The following is a 15598-nucleotide window of genomic DNA, read 5'->3' as shown; positions in this document are numbered from 1 at the left end:
CGCGTCCCGCCTCTCCTCTCCCCCAGCCCAGCCTCTCCTGTACCCCGCGCCCCTCCGCGCCTCCCCGCCCTGCATCCCCGCGCCCCTGTCTGCCCCGCGCCCTAGCCCCGCCCCTCCTTAGCCCGCGCCCCGCCCCTAGCCCCGCCCCCACCCAGCCCCGCCCCTAGTCCAGCCTCCCACCACGCCCCTAGCCCCGCCCCCGCCCCGCCCCAGGCCTAGCCCCGCCCCTCTTTGCGCCGCGCCCCCTCCCGCCCCGAGCCCCGCCCCGAGCCCCGCCCCTCGCGCCCCACCCCGTCGGCCCGTCTGCCCGTCCGGGCGGGGCTCGGATTTAAATGTCGCGGCGGGCCCGGCGGCCGGAGCGGCAGGACGCGCCTCCGTGTCGTGTCCCGGCTTTCGCAGGCGGCGGCGGCGGCGGGATCGGCGGGCCCCGAGGCGGGCGGGCGGCGGCGCCATGTCCCCGGGCCGCGGCGTGAAGAGCGAGTACATGAAGCGCTACCGGGACCCGCGCTGGGCCGAGTACGCGCCCTGCTACCGGGAGCTGCTGCACTACCGCCGCGGCCGCCGGCTGCTGGAGCAGGCGCACGCGCCCTGGCTCTGGGACGCCTGGCGCCCCGCGGGCTCCTCGGACGACTCGGGGTCCTCGGCGTCGTCGGGCGCCGGGAGCCCCGCGCCCCGGTGCGCCTCGGCCTCGCCGCCGCCGCCCGCGGAGGGGCCGGCCCAGCGGACGCGCGGGTCCCAGGAGGAGCCGGCCGCGAAGGCCGCGGAAGCCGGGGACGCGGAGGCCAGGGACGCGGAGGCCGGGGACGCGGAGGACACGTCTGTGCCAGGTACTGGGGGTGGGGGGGTGCTCAGAGGATGGAGGTTTCCCCTCGGCCCGTTGCTCGCGGCGTGAGGGGCAGGGGGAGGGAGGGACCGAGGGAAACACCGATGGGGGAGGGGGGCCTGCTGCATGCGCCCCGACCAGGGCCCGGGCCGGGGAGGATCCTGCACCCGAGGTACCTGCCCTGGACCGGATTCGAACCCGGGACCCTTCTGGTCCACAGGCCGACGCTCTACCCACTGATCCACACCGGCCGGGGCTGCTTTATCCCCTTAACGAACGGGGCGTCCGCCCCCCTAGACAATATAAGGCAGATGTCAACCCGCCTCCGTCCCCCCTCCGCTCCCTTCCCACGCTTACTTCCCTAATCGGGGCTCCAGCCAGCAGCGAGGGCCAGGGGGCCTTAGGGAGCCCGCGAACCCCCACCCGTGTATTCCTAAGCCCCCATTTTTTTTAAAATGAGAAGAGCCCAGCTTTGGTCGGAGGCTCAAAGGCGACTCTCGGAGGCTGAGACCCACCGCCCTGTTGTGTTGGGAGTGACCCCCGGGACCTGGGCCGGGGAGGAGTTTGTATTTGTTTACGCAGAGTGTGACGTCACGCGGGCGGGCGGGCGGGCGGGGCGAGGGCCTGGCGGGCGCGGGGTCCCCTCCGCTTCCCTCGCTCACAGCAGTGGCTGGGACATGGCCCCTGGGGGAAGCTGCGCCTCTGCTGTCTCAGCCCTGGTCCTCCCCTTTCTTTCCTGCCCAGAGGCTGCAGAGTTGGGGACTCAGCCCGGGAGGCGGGATTTGGGGGGGCGGGGGCCGGGGGATGCTCGCCGGTGGTAAGGGCCAGGTTGAACCCCTGGGATACAGTAGCCAGCAGTGCCTCCTGCCGCCCTCTAAGGTGGTGCCTGGGTTTTAAAGAGGCTCGTCTAGCGAGAAAAGAACTGCAGTTGACAGGGCGCAGTACCCCCCGGCCACTGGTCTCAGAATATGTATTTTTCTCCTTCAAGGTGCAAAATAATCAGGTAGCACCATCATTTTAAAAACAGGTTTTTATTGATTTCAGACCGGAAGGGAGAGGGAGAGAGAGAGAGAAACATCAATGATGAGAATCATCGATTGGCTGCCTCCTGCACGCCCCACACGGGATGGAGCCTGCAACCCGGGGCATGTGCCCTGATGGTGAATCCAACCCTGACCTCCTGGTTCATAGGTCGATGCTCAACCCCTGAGTTATGTCAGCTGGGCAGTGGGCGGTTTTATATACTAGAATGATGAGCACTCTTGGGTTTCTGTAAAACATAAACATGTAATTCTTGTTTTTACTGAAGCCGCATATACACACAGAATCATATAGTTCTACTAGAGGCCCGGTGTGGGGTCCATGGGCCCTGTCAGATGGGGGCCCATTCGGGGTGGGGCTGGGGGGAGGGAACTCAGGAGGTTTGCTGCTGGCTGCCCCTGATCAGGGTGGGGGCGCTGATGGGGCCGGATGGGCTGGTTGGCCTCAGCAGTGTGCATCCTAGCGGCTGGTGGTTCTGCCGTTGGGTTCCTGGGCTTTTCTGTATAGAGATACGCCTTATTACAAAGACAGCGCCGCCCCCGCCACACACATACCAACTGCCTGTTCCTTCCGGACCACTCCCGACTCCCCTGGATTTTCCTTGGGTGTTTATTTCTGCGACTTCGAGTAGCGTTGCTTTCACTGACACGTCCTGAGTTTATTTATTTATTTGTGTATGTGTGTGTGTGTGTGTGTGTGTGTGTCTCCTGAGTTCTTTAAGTTTTTTTTTTTTTTTTTAATATATTTTATTGATTTTTTACAGAGAGGAAGGGAGAGAGATAGAGAGTTAGAAACATCGATGAGAGAGAAATATCGATCAGCTGCCTCCTGCACATCCCCCACTGGGGAAGTGCCTGCAACCCAGGTACATGCCCTTGACCGGAATCGAACCTGGGACCCCTCAGTCCGCAGGCCGACGCTCTATCCACTGAGCCACACCGGCTTTGGCAGTTCTTTAAGTTTTTAACATTATTTATTGGCTCTCTTCTTACCTCTGTCCTAACCCATACACACGGCCCGTTGCTACACCCTCTACATACAGGCATCATGGCGTTTATTCGCTTCATGATGAGTATCTACACTTTTGTGCCTGTGCAAGTGTGGCTCAGAGCTGCCCTACATTGCCCTGGCTGGTGTGGCTCAGTGGATAGAGCGTCGGCCCGAGGACCAGAGAGTCCCAGGTTCGATTCTAGTCAACGGCACGTACCCTGGTGGCAGGCCCCTCCCCGGCCCAGGCCCTGGTCGGGGCGCGTGCAGGAGGCAACCCATCGATGTTTCTCTCAGTCTTTCTCTCTCTCTTTTACTCTCTCTAAAAACCAATGGAAAAATATCCTCGGGTGAGGATTAAAAAAAAAAAAGCTGCCCTACATTGTTTGCCATGATCCCTCTTCTTTCTTTCACAATCCAGCCAGCGCGTCAGGTTCACTATCGCTCAGGCCATCGACGGCCGTCCCTCCCAGGGCCTCTGACCCACTTCCATCTGGCCCGGTGGCTGCTCTTGGCGGCGGCGGCCGGGTGGTGCCTGGGGAGGGCCCGTGGCCACCGCCCCGGGACTCCTGGCCTTCTGGCCGGGTGGGAGCCTCGTTGTGTGGCTTCCCCGGCGTCTTCTTTCCTGGTTGAGCTCCTCCTGGTAGCTTCCTGAGAAAGGCGGTGTGAGAGGTTAGTCTTCCGAGACCTTGCATGTGGAAGGATAGCCCTCTTCTGCCCTCACAGTTCAGCGAGGTGGTGGCTGGGCCGGGAATTCTGGGTTGGAAGGAGTTGTCTCAATATCTGGAGGCATCGCCGGGCGGAGGTGGAACTTGTGATGTTGCGGGCACAGTTTCGGCTCAGTCTGATCCTTGTTCTGTTGTAGATGGCACCTCCCCTGCTTGGGAACCTGTTGGCGTCTTCTCTCTTCTAGTGGAACTAGTGTTTTGTAATTCTGGGGAGGTTTCTTGCGTTGTTCTCTCTCTCTCTCTCTCTCTCTCTCTCTCTCTCTCTCTCTCTCTCTCCCTCCTTCTCTCTCTCTCTCTCTCTCTCTCTCTGTCTCTCTATTTCTGAATTACTTAGTTGGTTGTTCACTTTGGTAGAGTCAAGGTCATTGTCGATAGGCATGACAGGTGATCTATCAAGGCCCCTGAGTTGGACTGCCCGTGCAGGGCTCACTGTTCTTTAGAGGGAACACGGAGCCCGGCTGGCGTGGCTCAGGGGTTGAGCGTCCACCTGTGAACCAGGAGGTCAGGGTTCGATTCCCGGTCAGGGCACATGCCCGGGTCGTGGGCTTGATCCCCAGTGTGTGGCGTGTGCAGGAGGCAGCCGATCCGTGATTCTCTCTCATCATGGATGTTTCTATCTCTCTCTCCCTTCCTCTCTGAAATCAATTAAAAAAATATATAAATATTATAAAAGGGAATGTGGACAGAAGCAAGTGAAAGTGGTAAGGAAGAAGAGTATGTCTCTAAAAGGCGAAGAGATTTGGGAAGAGCAATCCAGCAAATCCTCACCAGCACCCAATTCTGGAGCCTCCAGAGCAGGGGGTACCCTTCAGACCAGGGGTCCTCAAACTTTTTAAACAGGGGGCCAGTTCACTGTCCCTCAGACCGTTGGAGGGCCGGACTATAGTTTAAAAAAAAACCATGAACTAATTCCTATGCACACTGTGCGCATATCTTATTTTGAAGTAAAAAAACAAACGGGAACAAATACAGTATTTGTATTTGCATGAGGACCCCTGCTTCAGACCCATGACTGGGAGGCGTGGCCTGGATGCAGAGGAGCCCTTATTTGGAGGGAAGTGTAGGCTGCCAGGGAACGAAGGCTCACAAAGGGTTTACACAAAACAGGACAACACAGCCTTTACCCAAAACGGGGGGTTTATGAACAGCGATGACGGCAGAACCACGAAAGGCCATGAGGGGAGATGGTCGTGCTTTGGAGTGTTCACCGCGGGGCGGGCAGGCCGTCCCACCGGTCCCGGCTCTGCCGACAGCGTGGGGGACGGACGGGTGGCCTGTGGTCACGGGGGCATTTCTGATGCAAATGGAGGGCCAGCCCCTTAACACACGGCTCCCACGTCTGTAGCTCTTCACCCTGGGGATGTGGGGCTGTGCGCCAGGTGGGTAACCATGGAAACCACAGCCTATTGTGATGGGCCTGTCGGGTTGAGGTCACCAGCTACCGCTTCCCGGGAGCGTGTCAGAGCCACGCGCAGCCTTGTCCAGAGTGTGGAACATCGGGAGTGATGGGAGCTGGGAGCTCGAGTTGAGTGACTTAAAAACGAACCCCTGCAGCTGCTGGGTGATCCTCATAAATCCGGATTCTCCCTGGAGCCGGGCATCGAGGCCGGGGATTTGTCTTGGGAGTTTGGAGAAAGCCCTTAGGCCAAAGAGATCCTTTACTTAAAAAAATTAAAATTGATTTCAGAGAGGAAGGGAGAGAGGGTGTGAGAGAGAGAGAAATATCAATGGAGAGAGAGCATCATGGATCGTCTGCCTCCTGCACGCCCCCTGCTGGGGATGGAGCCCGCAACAGGGCACATACCCTAGCTGGGAATCAAACCGTGACCTTCTGGTTCACAGGTCAGCGCTCACCCGCTGAGCCATGCCACCCGGGAAGAGATGTCTTACTTTTAATATTTAGTCTCAGAATCTGAGTGACAGTAGCTGCCTTTGAATAAGGCTTGGCTCAGCCTTGCTCCGTTTGTCGTTGATTTAAAAATGGGGTCGGCCCTGGTCGGTGTGGCTCAGCTGGTTGGGCGTCGTCCCAGGCACGGCAAGGTCACCGGTTCGATTCCCAATCAGGGCACGTGCCAGGGTGGCTGGCTCGGTCCCCAGTGGGGGGCGTGCAGGAGGCAGCCAATGGATGGTTCACTCTCATCAATGCTTCTCTCTTCTCCCCCTCTCTCTCAAAATCAATAAACTATTCTTTAAAAGAAAAAAAAGTAAATAAGGTAAAAATGGGGCCGCTGGTTTGAAAAGAATCACATTTGCTTGTTTGTGCATTTCTGCTTTAAGCGGAACATGCGAATGGAGGGATCGGTGAACACGTTCCTGACTCAGTGAAGCATAATGTATCCTTCAGCCCAACTAGTTAAAGCAGCGGTTCTCAACCTTCCTCATGCCGCGACCCTCTAATACAGCTCCTCATGTTGTGGTGACCCCCAATGTCATTGTTACACATTGAACATCATTAAAGCATAGTGATGAGTCACAAAAACAATATGTAATTATGTATGTGTTTTCCGATGGTCCTAGGCGACCCCTGTGAAAGGGTCGTTCGACCCCCAAAGGGGTCGCGACCCACAGGTTGAGAACCGCTGGGCTAAAGGAACTATTCGCAACCCTGATTTTAAAGCGTCTTCCTCTTGTGTTGTCTTCTCTTAGAAAAAGCATCGCCAGGAAAAGGCGTGAAGAAGAAGCCTGAAGAGGAGATCGGAGTGGCAGGGGCGGGCACGGGCACGGAGCGCCTGCCCGGCGGCACCAAACCGCGCCAGCATCCCAGCGCCTTGTTCGCCAGAGGCAGCAGGAAAGCGCTCCGAAGTCCTCAGAGGCCGTCAAGTAAAACGAGAGAAAACAAGCATCCCTTTGCCCTGTACGGGTGGGGGGAGCGACGGACGGACACAGGGAGCCAAAGAACACACAACGTCTGTGCTTCCGCGCCCGTGCACGAGGTGCGTGTGTGTGTGTGCGCGCGCGTGTGTGTATGTGTGTGTGTGCATTTACGCACACGCATGTGTGTGTGTGTGTGTGTGTGTGTGTGTGTGTGGTGAGCGTGCAGCCCGCCTCTTAGTTACCCCTTAGAGGGGGGGGGGGAGGGAAGGCACAGGTGAGCTCCTTGGAGGGACAGTGCGCTGGGTCCTCCATCCTAAGTGTTTTACTATTTATTTTTATTTTTTAAATATTTTTATTGATTTCAGAGAGAGAGGGAGAGAGAGATAGAAACATCCATGATGAGAGAATCACTGATCGGCTGCCTCCTGTACACCTCCTACTGGAGATCGAGCCTGCAACCCGGGCCTGTGCCCTGACCGGGAATCCAACCGTGACCTCCTGGTTCAAAGGTCGACGCTCAATCACTGAGCCAGGCCGGCCGGGCCATCCTAATAGTTTTAAGGGCGGAGACTTTAGGGGGTCCCAGGGGGAGATCTCAGTAGAACACTCAGCAGCTTCCCAGGGGTGTCCATTCAGGGCTGTGGTGTCCACGGATGGACTGGCCGGCACCAGGGCAGGGGTGCTTCCTCCACGCAGCTGGCCCTGATGTCTGCCGTGGCTGGTGGCCTGGCTTCTCTGGGCCTGGAGCTGAAACACACTGCCTGCCCCTCATTGGGTGGCCCCCCTGTGGTCCCTGGGCTGCTTGGGGGCCGTGCAGATCTGAGGGGCTGGTACGGCGCCAAGGGAAGTCCAGAACGGGGCGTCTGATGAGCAAGCAGGAGGATTCGGGGTGCCGGCTGCCTGGGGACCGGGGGTTCTGCCAGGAGGCCGGGGGTGCCTGCAAGGGTTTACAGCACGAGCCTGGGAGGGAGTGGGTGGAGTCCAGGGGGTGTGGAGAGGGGCACACAGGGCTGGCGGCTGCCCGTCCGGATTGGCCGTGGGCGCCTGGGGAGGTCGCCAGGCCCTTCGGCTGTGCTGCCTGGTGTTCCCTCGGCTCCTTTGTCACTGGTTTGTCTGTGAGGTCGCCCTTTGCTCCTGGGAGTGGATGCGAATGGTGGGTAATGTTTCCCCTGCTCAGACATGGGGTGCCTCTTGCTCCCCCACCTGAGGCCTTGCTCCTGTTCCACGTCCTGAGAGCGTGTCAGAGGGGAGGGCCCTCGCGTGCAGAGCCACAAACCAGTGACCCAGGTTCGCATTATGACTGCAGCCTGAAGCAAGGCATGAGTGGAAGGGAGCAGAAGGAGCCCTGGCCGGAGTGGCTCAGCGGATAGAGCGTCGGCCTGTGGACTGAAGGGTCCCGGGTTCGATTCCAGTCAAGGGCACAGGCCCGGGTTGTGGGCTCGATCCCCAGTAGGGGGCGTGCAGGAGGCAGCCGATCCATGATTCTCTCTCACCGTTGATGTTTCTCTCTCTCTCTCCCTCTCCCTTCGAAATAAATTAAAAAAAATATTAAAAAAAAAAAAAGAAGCAGAAGGAGAAAGCGCAGAAGGTTTGAATTCTGATTAAATGCCCTAATCACATTTTTACCGAACAGCCTTCTAAACCCTGGCAGATGGCGTGAGCTAGAGGGATATTTGAGACAACGGAGCTGGGGTTTAACAAAGGCCGCCCGGTCCCCGGGGTGAGCTTTCACCAGGTTTATCTATGGCATCAAATGTCCGAGGTGGCAAAATCCCCGGAGGATTTTTTTTTTCTTTTTAACTGTTTTGCTGTAAAACATTTCAAGTCCTTTAATGGAATATGTGCCCATGCTGAATGCTAAGCGGATCCAGTAATTTTCCAGAGCCCATTTCTAGAGACTCATGCCAGTGAGCGGCTCACCATTTATGTCTGGAGGTCAGTCCAGTGGACATTTTCAGGTGCGTGGGCATGTCACGGAGGCCAGGGGGACTGACTTCTGTGCTGAGAGTCGGGGCGGGGGGGCGGGGGGGGAGGACTGGGCGTGCCTCTGCCCGCTTCTGGCGACCTCATTGTAAATATTATTTTTTTTAAAAATATGTTGTTGATTTTTAGAGAGGAAGGGAGAGGAATAGATAGAAATATCGATGAGAGAGAAACATTGATTGGCTGCCTCCTGCACGCCCCCCAGTGGGGATCGAGCCTACAGCCCTGGCATATGCCCTGACTGGGAACCGAATTGGGGACCTCTTGGTTGGTGGGTCCAATGATGCTCAATCACTGAGCCACACCGGCCGAGCACAAATCAGTTCCAAAGCCACTTAAGTTATCCTTGCAAATATGAAATATTTAAAATTTAAATATTAAACATTCAGATATCCTTGCAAATCTGTTCAAAAAGCCGCTGACGTTATTTCTCCTTTTTTCCTTTATGAACTCTCCTTAGATTCACGAGTCGGCGCTACGGGCCAAGAACAGAAGGCAGGTGGAAAAGAGGCGGCTGGTGGCTCAGAGGCAGCGGGCGCACTCGGTGGACGTGGAGAAGAGCAGGAGGGCCAAGCCGGCCGCCTCGGAGAGCCCGTGGGTCACGGAGTACATGCGATGCTACTCGGCCCGCGCGTGACGGGGGAGGCCGCTGGCACCGCCTCCTTGAGAAGCACCAATAAAAGAGAACAAACTATCAAAACTGCAAACATCAGAAGGACCAGGACGTGGGTGTGAGAAACCAGCCCCTGGTGCCAGGTTCCTTAGGGGGTTCCCTAAAGATGCTGCCCTTTGGGGGCGCCCCGGGCCCCGGCCTGGGCAGCAGGCGACCGCGAAGCCATCGACGTTTGCTTCTTGACGAAGATAACGCCCTACGTCTTTGCTCTCCCTGTGCGGGTTTCGTCTCAAAGCATCTTAATCTTTTCAGACATCGACACCCAATGCCTTTAAAATGGCTAGAGATGCTTCAGACTCGGTATTTTTTCCCGGGAGTTTGGGGCAGGCGGGGCCTCCTTCGTCCCTACCTGAGCAGCTTTTCCAGATTCCACGGTAGATCCTCCCGTCGTTGGCATCAGACTCACGGTGCTGGCGTGAGCCAGTGTCACGTCCACGGGAGTCTCGGCAGGAACGTGGATCCGCGTGTCACGCAGCGGGAACCTGCGTCGTGTTTCGGTTCAGCACCGCGGGCGGCTGTGATCGCGACGAGTTTCCTGGGCTCGGGGAGCGTCCGCTGTCCTCAAGCCACCGCGTGGGCGCCTGTCATTTCGCAGGTCAGATGCGTTCCAGGGTGCGGAGCGGACGCTGGCGTGTCCTGGGAGTCAGACCGTCTGTCGTTTTGCTTTTTTATTGTGAGATTTTCCTAGAGGCGGACCCCTCTCTCCCGTGACCGTGGGCGTGGCATTCAGGACGGCCTGGAATCCCAGGGAGTAAACGGAGCCGGTCTTGCTTGCTTGTGGGGGGTGAGGGGCCGTCAGTCAGGTGCCCTTCGGGATGCCCCCCCACCCCTGAACTTCTCGACTTTTCCCTCCACGGACCTCACCGATGGCGAAGCGTGACCGTGGCACATTCAGGCTCCGGTTGGAATCCATTCCTAGCCAGCAGGCCTCATGCAGAACGGTGTGTGGGTGTCCGTGGGAGGCTGTGCAGGAATGAAGGGCTCCGTCTCGCAGTCCACTTGCTTTTGGGGAAGAAAGAGTGGTTTTAGGAAACCCTGGCTCCCACCCGGCGGAGGGTCTACAGGAGGGATGGGTGCTGAATCCCGTGGGCAGGGGAGACGGGTGCCTGGCCAGCCGGGCGCCGGGAGGGTGTGGAGGCGAAGCTGGTGTTGGGTGCGAGGTGGAGCGTTTTCCTGGTTCTTCTCCTCTCCTCTGGGTCTTTGCAGGATGATGCTCGCTCTTTAGAACACACGTGTGTCTTATTCCACATAAAACTTCACATGATGTCGACTGACAACGGTGTTAAGCTTTGGAAACTCCTACGGAAGGGCCAGGAGCTTTTATTTATTTTTTTAAAAAGACTTTGAAGCTGGTGTGGGGGCGTTTTGAGGGGAGTCACTGGGCAGAGCGCGCTCCTGCTCGGTGAGGGGTGAATTGAACAGGAGGAGGCTCGCTGGGGTCCGGCGCGGCCCTGCGAGGGGTGCTGGTCGCTCTTGCTGTGGCCGTTAAAGCCCTGAGACCCTGCAAGGACTGGGGGTGCGGTGTCGCCGATGGTCAGGCCACCCCCTGCTGTCCGGGTTCGGGGTTAGCCATTCCGCCCAAGTGCTTATGTTGCAACTGACAATCTTAGGGAAGAGATCCCTCCCACCCCCCCAACTCCGCACCTGCACCCCGACAGACTGCCTTAGAAACCCAGCTTCCCGCCCGGCCAGTGTGGCTCAGTGGGTGAGCGTCAACCTATGAACCAGAAGGTCACGGTTTGATTCCCGGTTGCAGACTCCATACCCTGTGTGGGGCGTGCAGGAGGCAGCCGATCCATGGTTCTCTCTCATCATGGATGTCTCTCTCTCTCTCTCCCTCTCCCTTCCTCTCTGAAATTAATAAAAACATTTTTTTTTTTTTAAAGAGACCCAGCTTCCTCCAGGCTTTCAATAAGCCACACCCCTTCCTTCAGGAAACACTTGTATTTAATGAGCTTACTCCTGACAGCCCAGGGGGTGATCTGGGAAAACCTAGAGGGCAATACTGGCCATTTCCCACCTTCTCCTCACCCCAGGATATTTTCCCATTGATTTTTAGAGAGAGTGGAAGGGACAGGGAAGGACAGAGAGAAACATCGATGTGAGAGAGACATCAATTGGTTGCTTCCTGCACATGCCCTGACCAGGGCCCGGGCCGGGGAGGAGCCTGCAACCGAGGTACGTGCCCTTGACTGGAATTAAACCCCGTACCCTTCAGTCCACAGGCCGACGCGCTATCCACTGAGACAAACCAGCTAGGGCTCCCCCCACCACCACCCTTTTTTAAATAAAGGACAGATGACCAAGATTTTTAAAGTAATTTTAATGTGCATGAACAATGAGTAGATTCACACAAATGAATTGTGAGACCCCTCCTGTGTCCAAGTCATAAAGGTTTCAAGTTAACTTTTGAGCCTATGAAATGTTTTAAGTTGTAACGATTTGATGGTCTAGAAACGAATATGTAATCACGTTCTTTAAGTCTTGGGCGGACTTGCAAAACAAGCAGGTAGTGTAAAATCCCCTTTCATGGTGCAAAGTTTGAAACTGCTCGAGAAGCCAGGGATATTTAAACGATGGAATAAAATCATTGCTACATAGACTTTCAAAATGTTGGCTTTAAGCTCGGAATTAAAACAATTTGCCAAGTTTCTGTGTTACTGTTATTAAGAGAAGTCAAAGGCTTCACATTGGCACTCGCTGGACCTAGGTGAATGAGAAGTAAAATGGAATTCATTCTTTTTATTTTTTTTAAAAAACCTGAAAGACGACTCGGTACCTCTGGGTATGTGGGTGCCACCCCTCCCCATGAAATTCCTAAGCACATAGAAACATTTTTAAAAGTTTATAAAGGAATTCTCTTATGGCTCATCTTATAGTGGGCGCTTATTTATGCCACTTTATATGTAACTAGAAGCCCAGCGCACGAAATCGCACAGCCCCACCCACCCGCGCAGGTCTTTGGTCGTTACAGCGTTAAGGTGTTTCGGCCTCAGGCCTTTTATTAATATTAGATAGCTTTGTTACTTTTATGCTGGGAAACTCAGGTAACAAGTCCCCTGGAAGAATGGTGGCTGTTTGGGTTATTGGAAACCATAACATCCAAAACAGAATACTGGCCCGGCCAGCGTGGCTCAGTGGTTGAGCGTTGACCTGTGAACCAGGAGGTCACTGTTCCATTCCCGGTTGCAGGCTCGATCCCCAGTAGGGGGCGTGCAGGAGACAGCCGATCCATGATTCTCTCTCATCATGGATGTTTCTATCTCTCCCTCTCCCTTCCTCTCTGAAATCAATAAAGAATATATATTAAAACAAAACCACAAAACCAGAATACTGCACCATTTGTAGGTTAAAAAAAAACACAAAAAACAACCTCTAGGGTATTTTTCTCCTTCTTTAAATTGATAATGCTCTCCTGGGCAGAGATTTTATATGTGGAGGGTTACAGTGCCTGATCCTTAAAACATTCCGAAGTGTTACTGGTGAAGAGGGAGTGAGGTGAAAGCTATGTTAGAAATAAAGACTTTTCTTGTTGACAGCTTTGGTCAAAAAATTGTCTAGTGGATCATTTTACACGTCACTGGGCTCGATTTAAAATGGTGCTGCGGTTGCTAAAGCCTGGTTCTGCGTCGGTTGGGGACCAAACCGCTAACGCCTGACGCAGAAGGCCCCTGGGATTGTGTTGCGATCGTTCGATATTTTAAAAGTGGTCCCCGAAAATGTGAGCCGGCCACTTCAGGATGTTAGCGTGAGAAGTGGGTGTTTGTGCAATCGGAGGAAGTGGGGTTCTTGGGGGTCAGGATGTGTGTGCTTCATAGCGAATTCTGTGCCAGGAGCTGCGTGGAGGTTTCCGGCCCAATCTGTCCCCGCCAGCCCGCTAGTATGAGGTGGGAACACCTGGATGAAGGTGTTCGTTCAGGCAGGACACCTGAAGGAAGACAGTAGAAGCTCCTTTTTGGATTAAAAATAAGAATAATAATTAGCAAAACTCCCCGTGTGGTAAGTTCAGTGTGAGCACTGCGTTCAGTACCATTCCACGGGAACAGCGCCCGGGCGATTAGGGCCTCACCGCTCAGGCCCTGGGGGCGGGGGCTGCCTTTTCTAAGATCCATGTATTGCTTTTTGCTTCTATTTAATATCGCAGTGACTTGGAAAAAAATGTGAATAAAGTGAGTGACTGTGACCCGCTGGGACTTCTGCTTTGTGGGGACGGATTCTGGTGAGCACGTCCGCGGTTGAACAGGTGCGGTCACATCGACTCCTCGATGGGTGTGTCATCAGAGAAAGGTTTAGCAAGATGCGTTCGATACTTTCTACGGGTGTTGAGTCGAACTATCCGTGGCTCAGAGGTTGAGTGTCTGTCTATGAACCAGGAGGTCAGGGTTCGATTCCCGGTCAGAGCACATGCCCGGGTTGTGGGCTCCATCCCCAGTAGGGGGCGCACAGGAGGCAGCCAGTCAATGATTCTCTCTCATCATGGATATTTCTCTCTCCCTTTCCCTTCCTCTCTGAAACCAATAAACATATTTTAAAAAGTATTAATAATTAAAAAATCCTCTTAAAAAATGGCTTGGTATCTCCCAGCCCGAATACAGTGTAGAAATGGGCACAGAGGTGCCGGGTCGTGGCGACGTCTGGTTGAGGGACAGAAAGGAGCTGTGAACACTCAGTGAGCAGGGGCGGGGGGGGCACCCCTTTCTCCATTTCCTCCGTGTTTCGTGCGGGAGCCCCCAGCTCACCCCGCGGCTGCCAAGGGGAGCCTGCAGGAGCCCGGGTCCGAGGCAGGAACTTCCTTCACTGAAGAGGGTGAGGCTGAGACATGTGATTTTTTCTCTCTGAAGGACATGGCTCAGTGACAAAAGTGGGCATTTTGGGGCTGAAGGCCCAGTAACGGGGAGTCTCAAGGAACCAGCAGGTAGTGCAGAGAGGGAAGAGCTCAGGAAAGTAACTCCACCAAGTTTATCTGTGGACCCAGGTTCGCCCCTGCCCCGCTCACCTGCTCACACCTTTTACCCGTGGAGCTGGTCCTAATTAGCATAGCAAACCCCGGAGGCCTGAGCTGGCGTCTGGGCTGACCCCCTGGGGGACACCTGGGACTGATCTCCACAGCACTGGGCTCTGAAAGCTGAACTGACATGGGAACCGACACCCACAGAACCTGCGACCCAAACCTGATGGCGGAAACTGCCCGAGCAGGCGGAGTGAACGGGAGACACCCCAGCCCCCCCAGGACCATCGCAAACGGTTGAAAACCAAAGGGCATGTGAACGCAACTAGAGAAAAGGAAAGATTACCTACAGCGAAACGACGTTTCAAACGACAGTGAGTTTGTTCATCTAAGGAGGCCAGGAGGACGTGGCACATGCGAAGTGCTGAAAGCAAGTAACTGTCAACTCAGAATTCTATACCCAGTGAAACGTCCCTCAGGAGCCCGACCAGGTAAAGGAAACGTGGAGAACTGATGGCCAGATGAGCTGCTTTCAAGGAATAGGTGAGGATGTCCTTTTAAAAAATTTTTATTTTACTGGTTTCAGAGAGGAAGGGAGAGGGAGAGATGGAAACATCAATGATGAGAATCATTGATTGGCTGGGGATCAAGCTGGCCACCGTGGCAGGTGCCCTGACCGGGAATCGAACCCTGACCTCCTGGTTCATTGGTCAACACTCAACCACTGAGCCACGCCGGCCGGGCAAGGGTGCAATTCAGACAAAAGAGAGGGAATACCAGGAGGAAGTCTGGACGCTGGGAATGAAGAAAGAGCAACAGACTCAGTGTTTGGTGGCTTGCTGTCCATTCCTGCAACAGCCCTTTCCAGCACACCTGTGTATGCTAATGTGGTGATGCGTGGATACACCTGAGGATGGGGCTGGCTGCCTGGGAGCCGGCCCGTGATTGGAGGATGGGCTTTCCTTCCTGCCCTCCCACTTCCGGGGCGGGAACAGGGGCTGGAGGTTGGTGTTGGGCACGGAGCTGGGTGGTGGACGCAGAGGTTGGGGAGCAGGGTGCCCTGGAGAGGGGTGCAGAGGCTCTGTGCTCACCCACACCTTGCCCTGCGCATCTCCTCGTCGGACGATTCCTGAGCTCCTGTCTCTTAGAATAAGCCATCAATCCGGTAAGCGACCTGTTTTCCTGATTTCCCAGAGGCATGGGCTGTATTAGTTGTCTTTTAAAATCTAGAGAAAACACGGGACATAAACGACGTTCCCACTCTCCCTATGCCCTCCCCCACCCGCCTGGAGATTCCAAACTGGTGATTCTTAAGCCAGACTGGGGCCCAGGGGTGGGGGTGGGGGTGAGGGCAGGCTGCACCTGGCCAGGTCTTGAACCTGGCTGGGAGGGCGCTGTGAATATTACCGTATTTCAAGTGCTGAGCTTTTGGGGTAGAAGGGTATAAAAACCCTGGAATTTCACTAAAAAGACTGACTCTTTTCCTCTGGCTGGGTGCCTCTGTGGGTGGGGGCGTTGTACCTTAGGCCAGAAGGTTGCGGCTTCAGTCCCAGGTGGGGGCATGTACGGGAGGCAACTGGTCGATGTTTCTCTCGCATTGC

At 55.6% G+C, this 15598-nt stretch overlaps 1 protein-coding gene across 2 annotated transcripts in view; it reads left to right on the top strand.

The window, feature by feature from the left end:
• Positions 1–312: 312 nt before the first annotated feature.
• Positions 313–15598, top strand: part of LOC118678747 (centriole, cilia and spindle associated protein) — a 29193-nt gene continuing 13907 nt past the window's right edge. Inside the window, exons 1-3 of one of the 2 annotated variants that reach the window (XR_004975004.1) lie at positions 313–827; positions 6226–6512; positions 8837–9644. Coding sequence is in view for 1 of the 2 variants with exons in the window: in XM_036354649.1 (XP_036210542.1) it covers positions 452–827; positions 6226–6512; positions 8837–9013 (840 nt within the window). In the remaining variant the exon portion in view is untranslated. Of the gene's footprint in view, positions 828–6225; positions 6513–8836; positions 11199–15598 lie in introns of those variants that run through there. The other variant, XM_036354649.1, reaches the window with a different exon arrangement.

This window comes from Myotis myotis, unplaced genomic scaffold, assembly GCF_014108235.1.
Source record: "Myotis myotis isolate mMyoMyo1 unplaced genomic scaffold, mMyoMyo1.p scaffold_m19_p_21, whole genome shotgun sequence".
Lineage (NCBI taxonomy): Eukaryota > Metazoa > Chordata > Mammalia > Chiroptera > Vespertilionidae > Myotis > Myotis myotis.
Note: the sequence above shows the minus strand (reverse complement) of the source record. Positions and strands in the feature narration are given on the sequence as shown.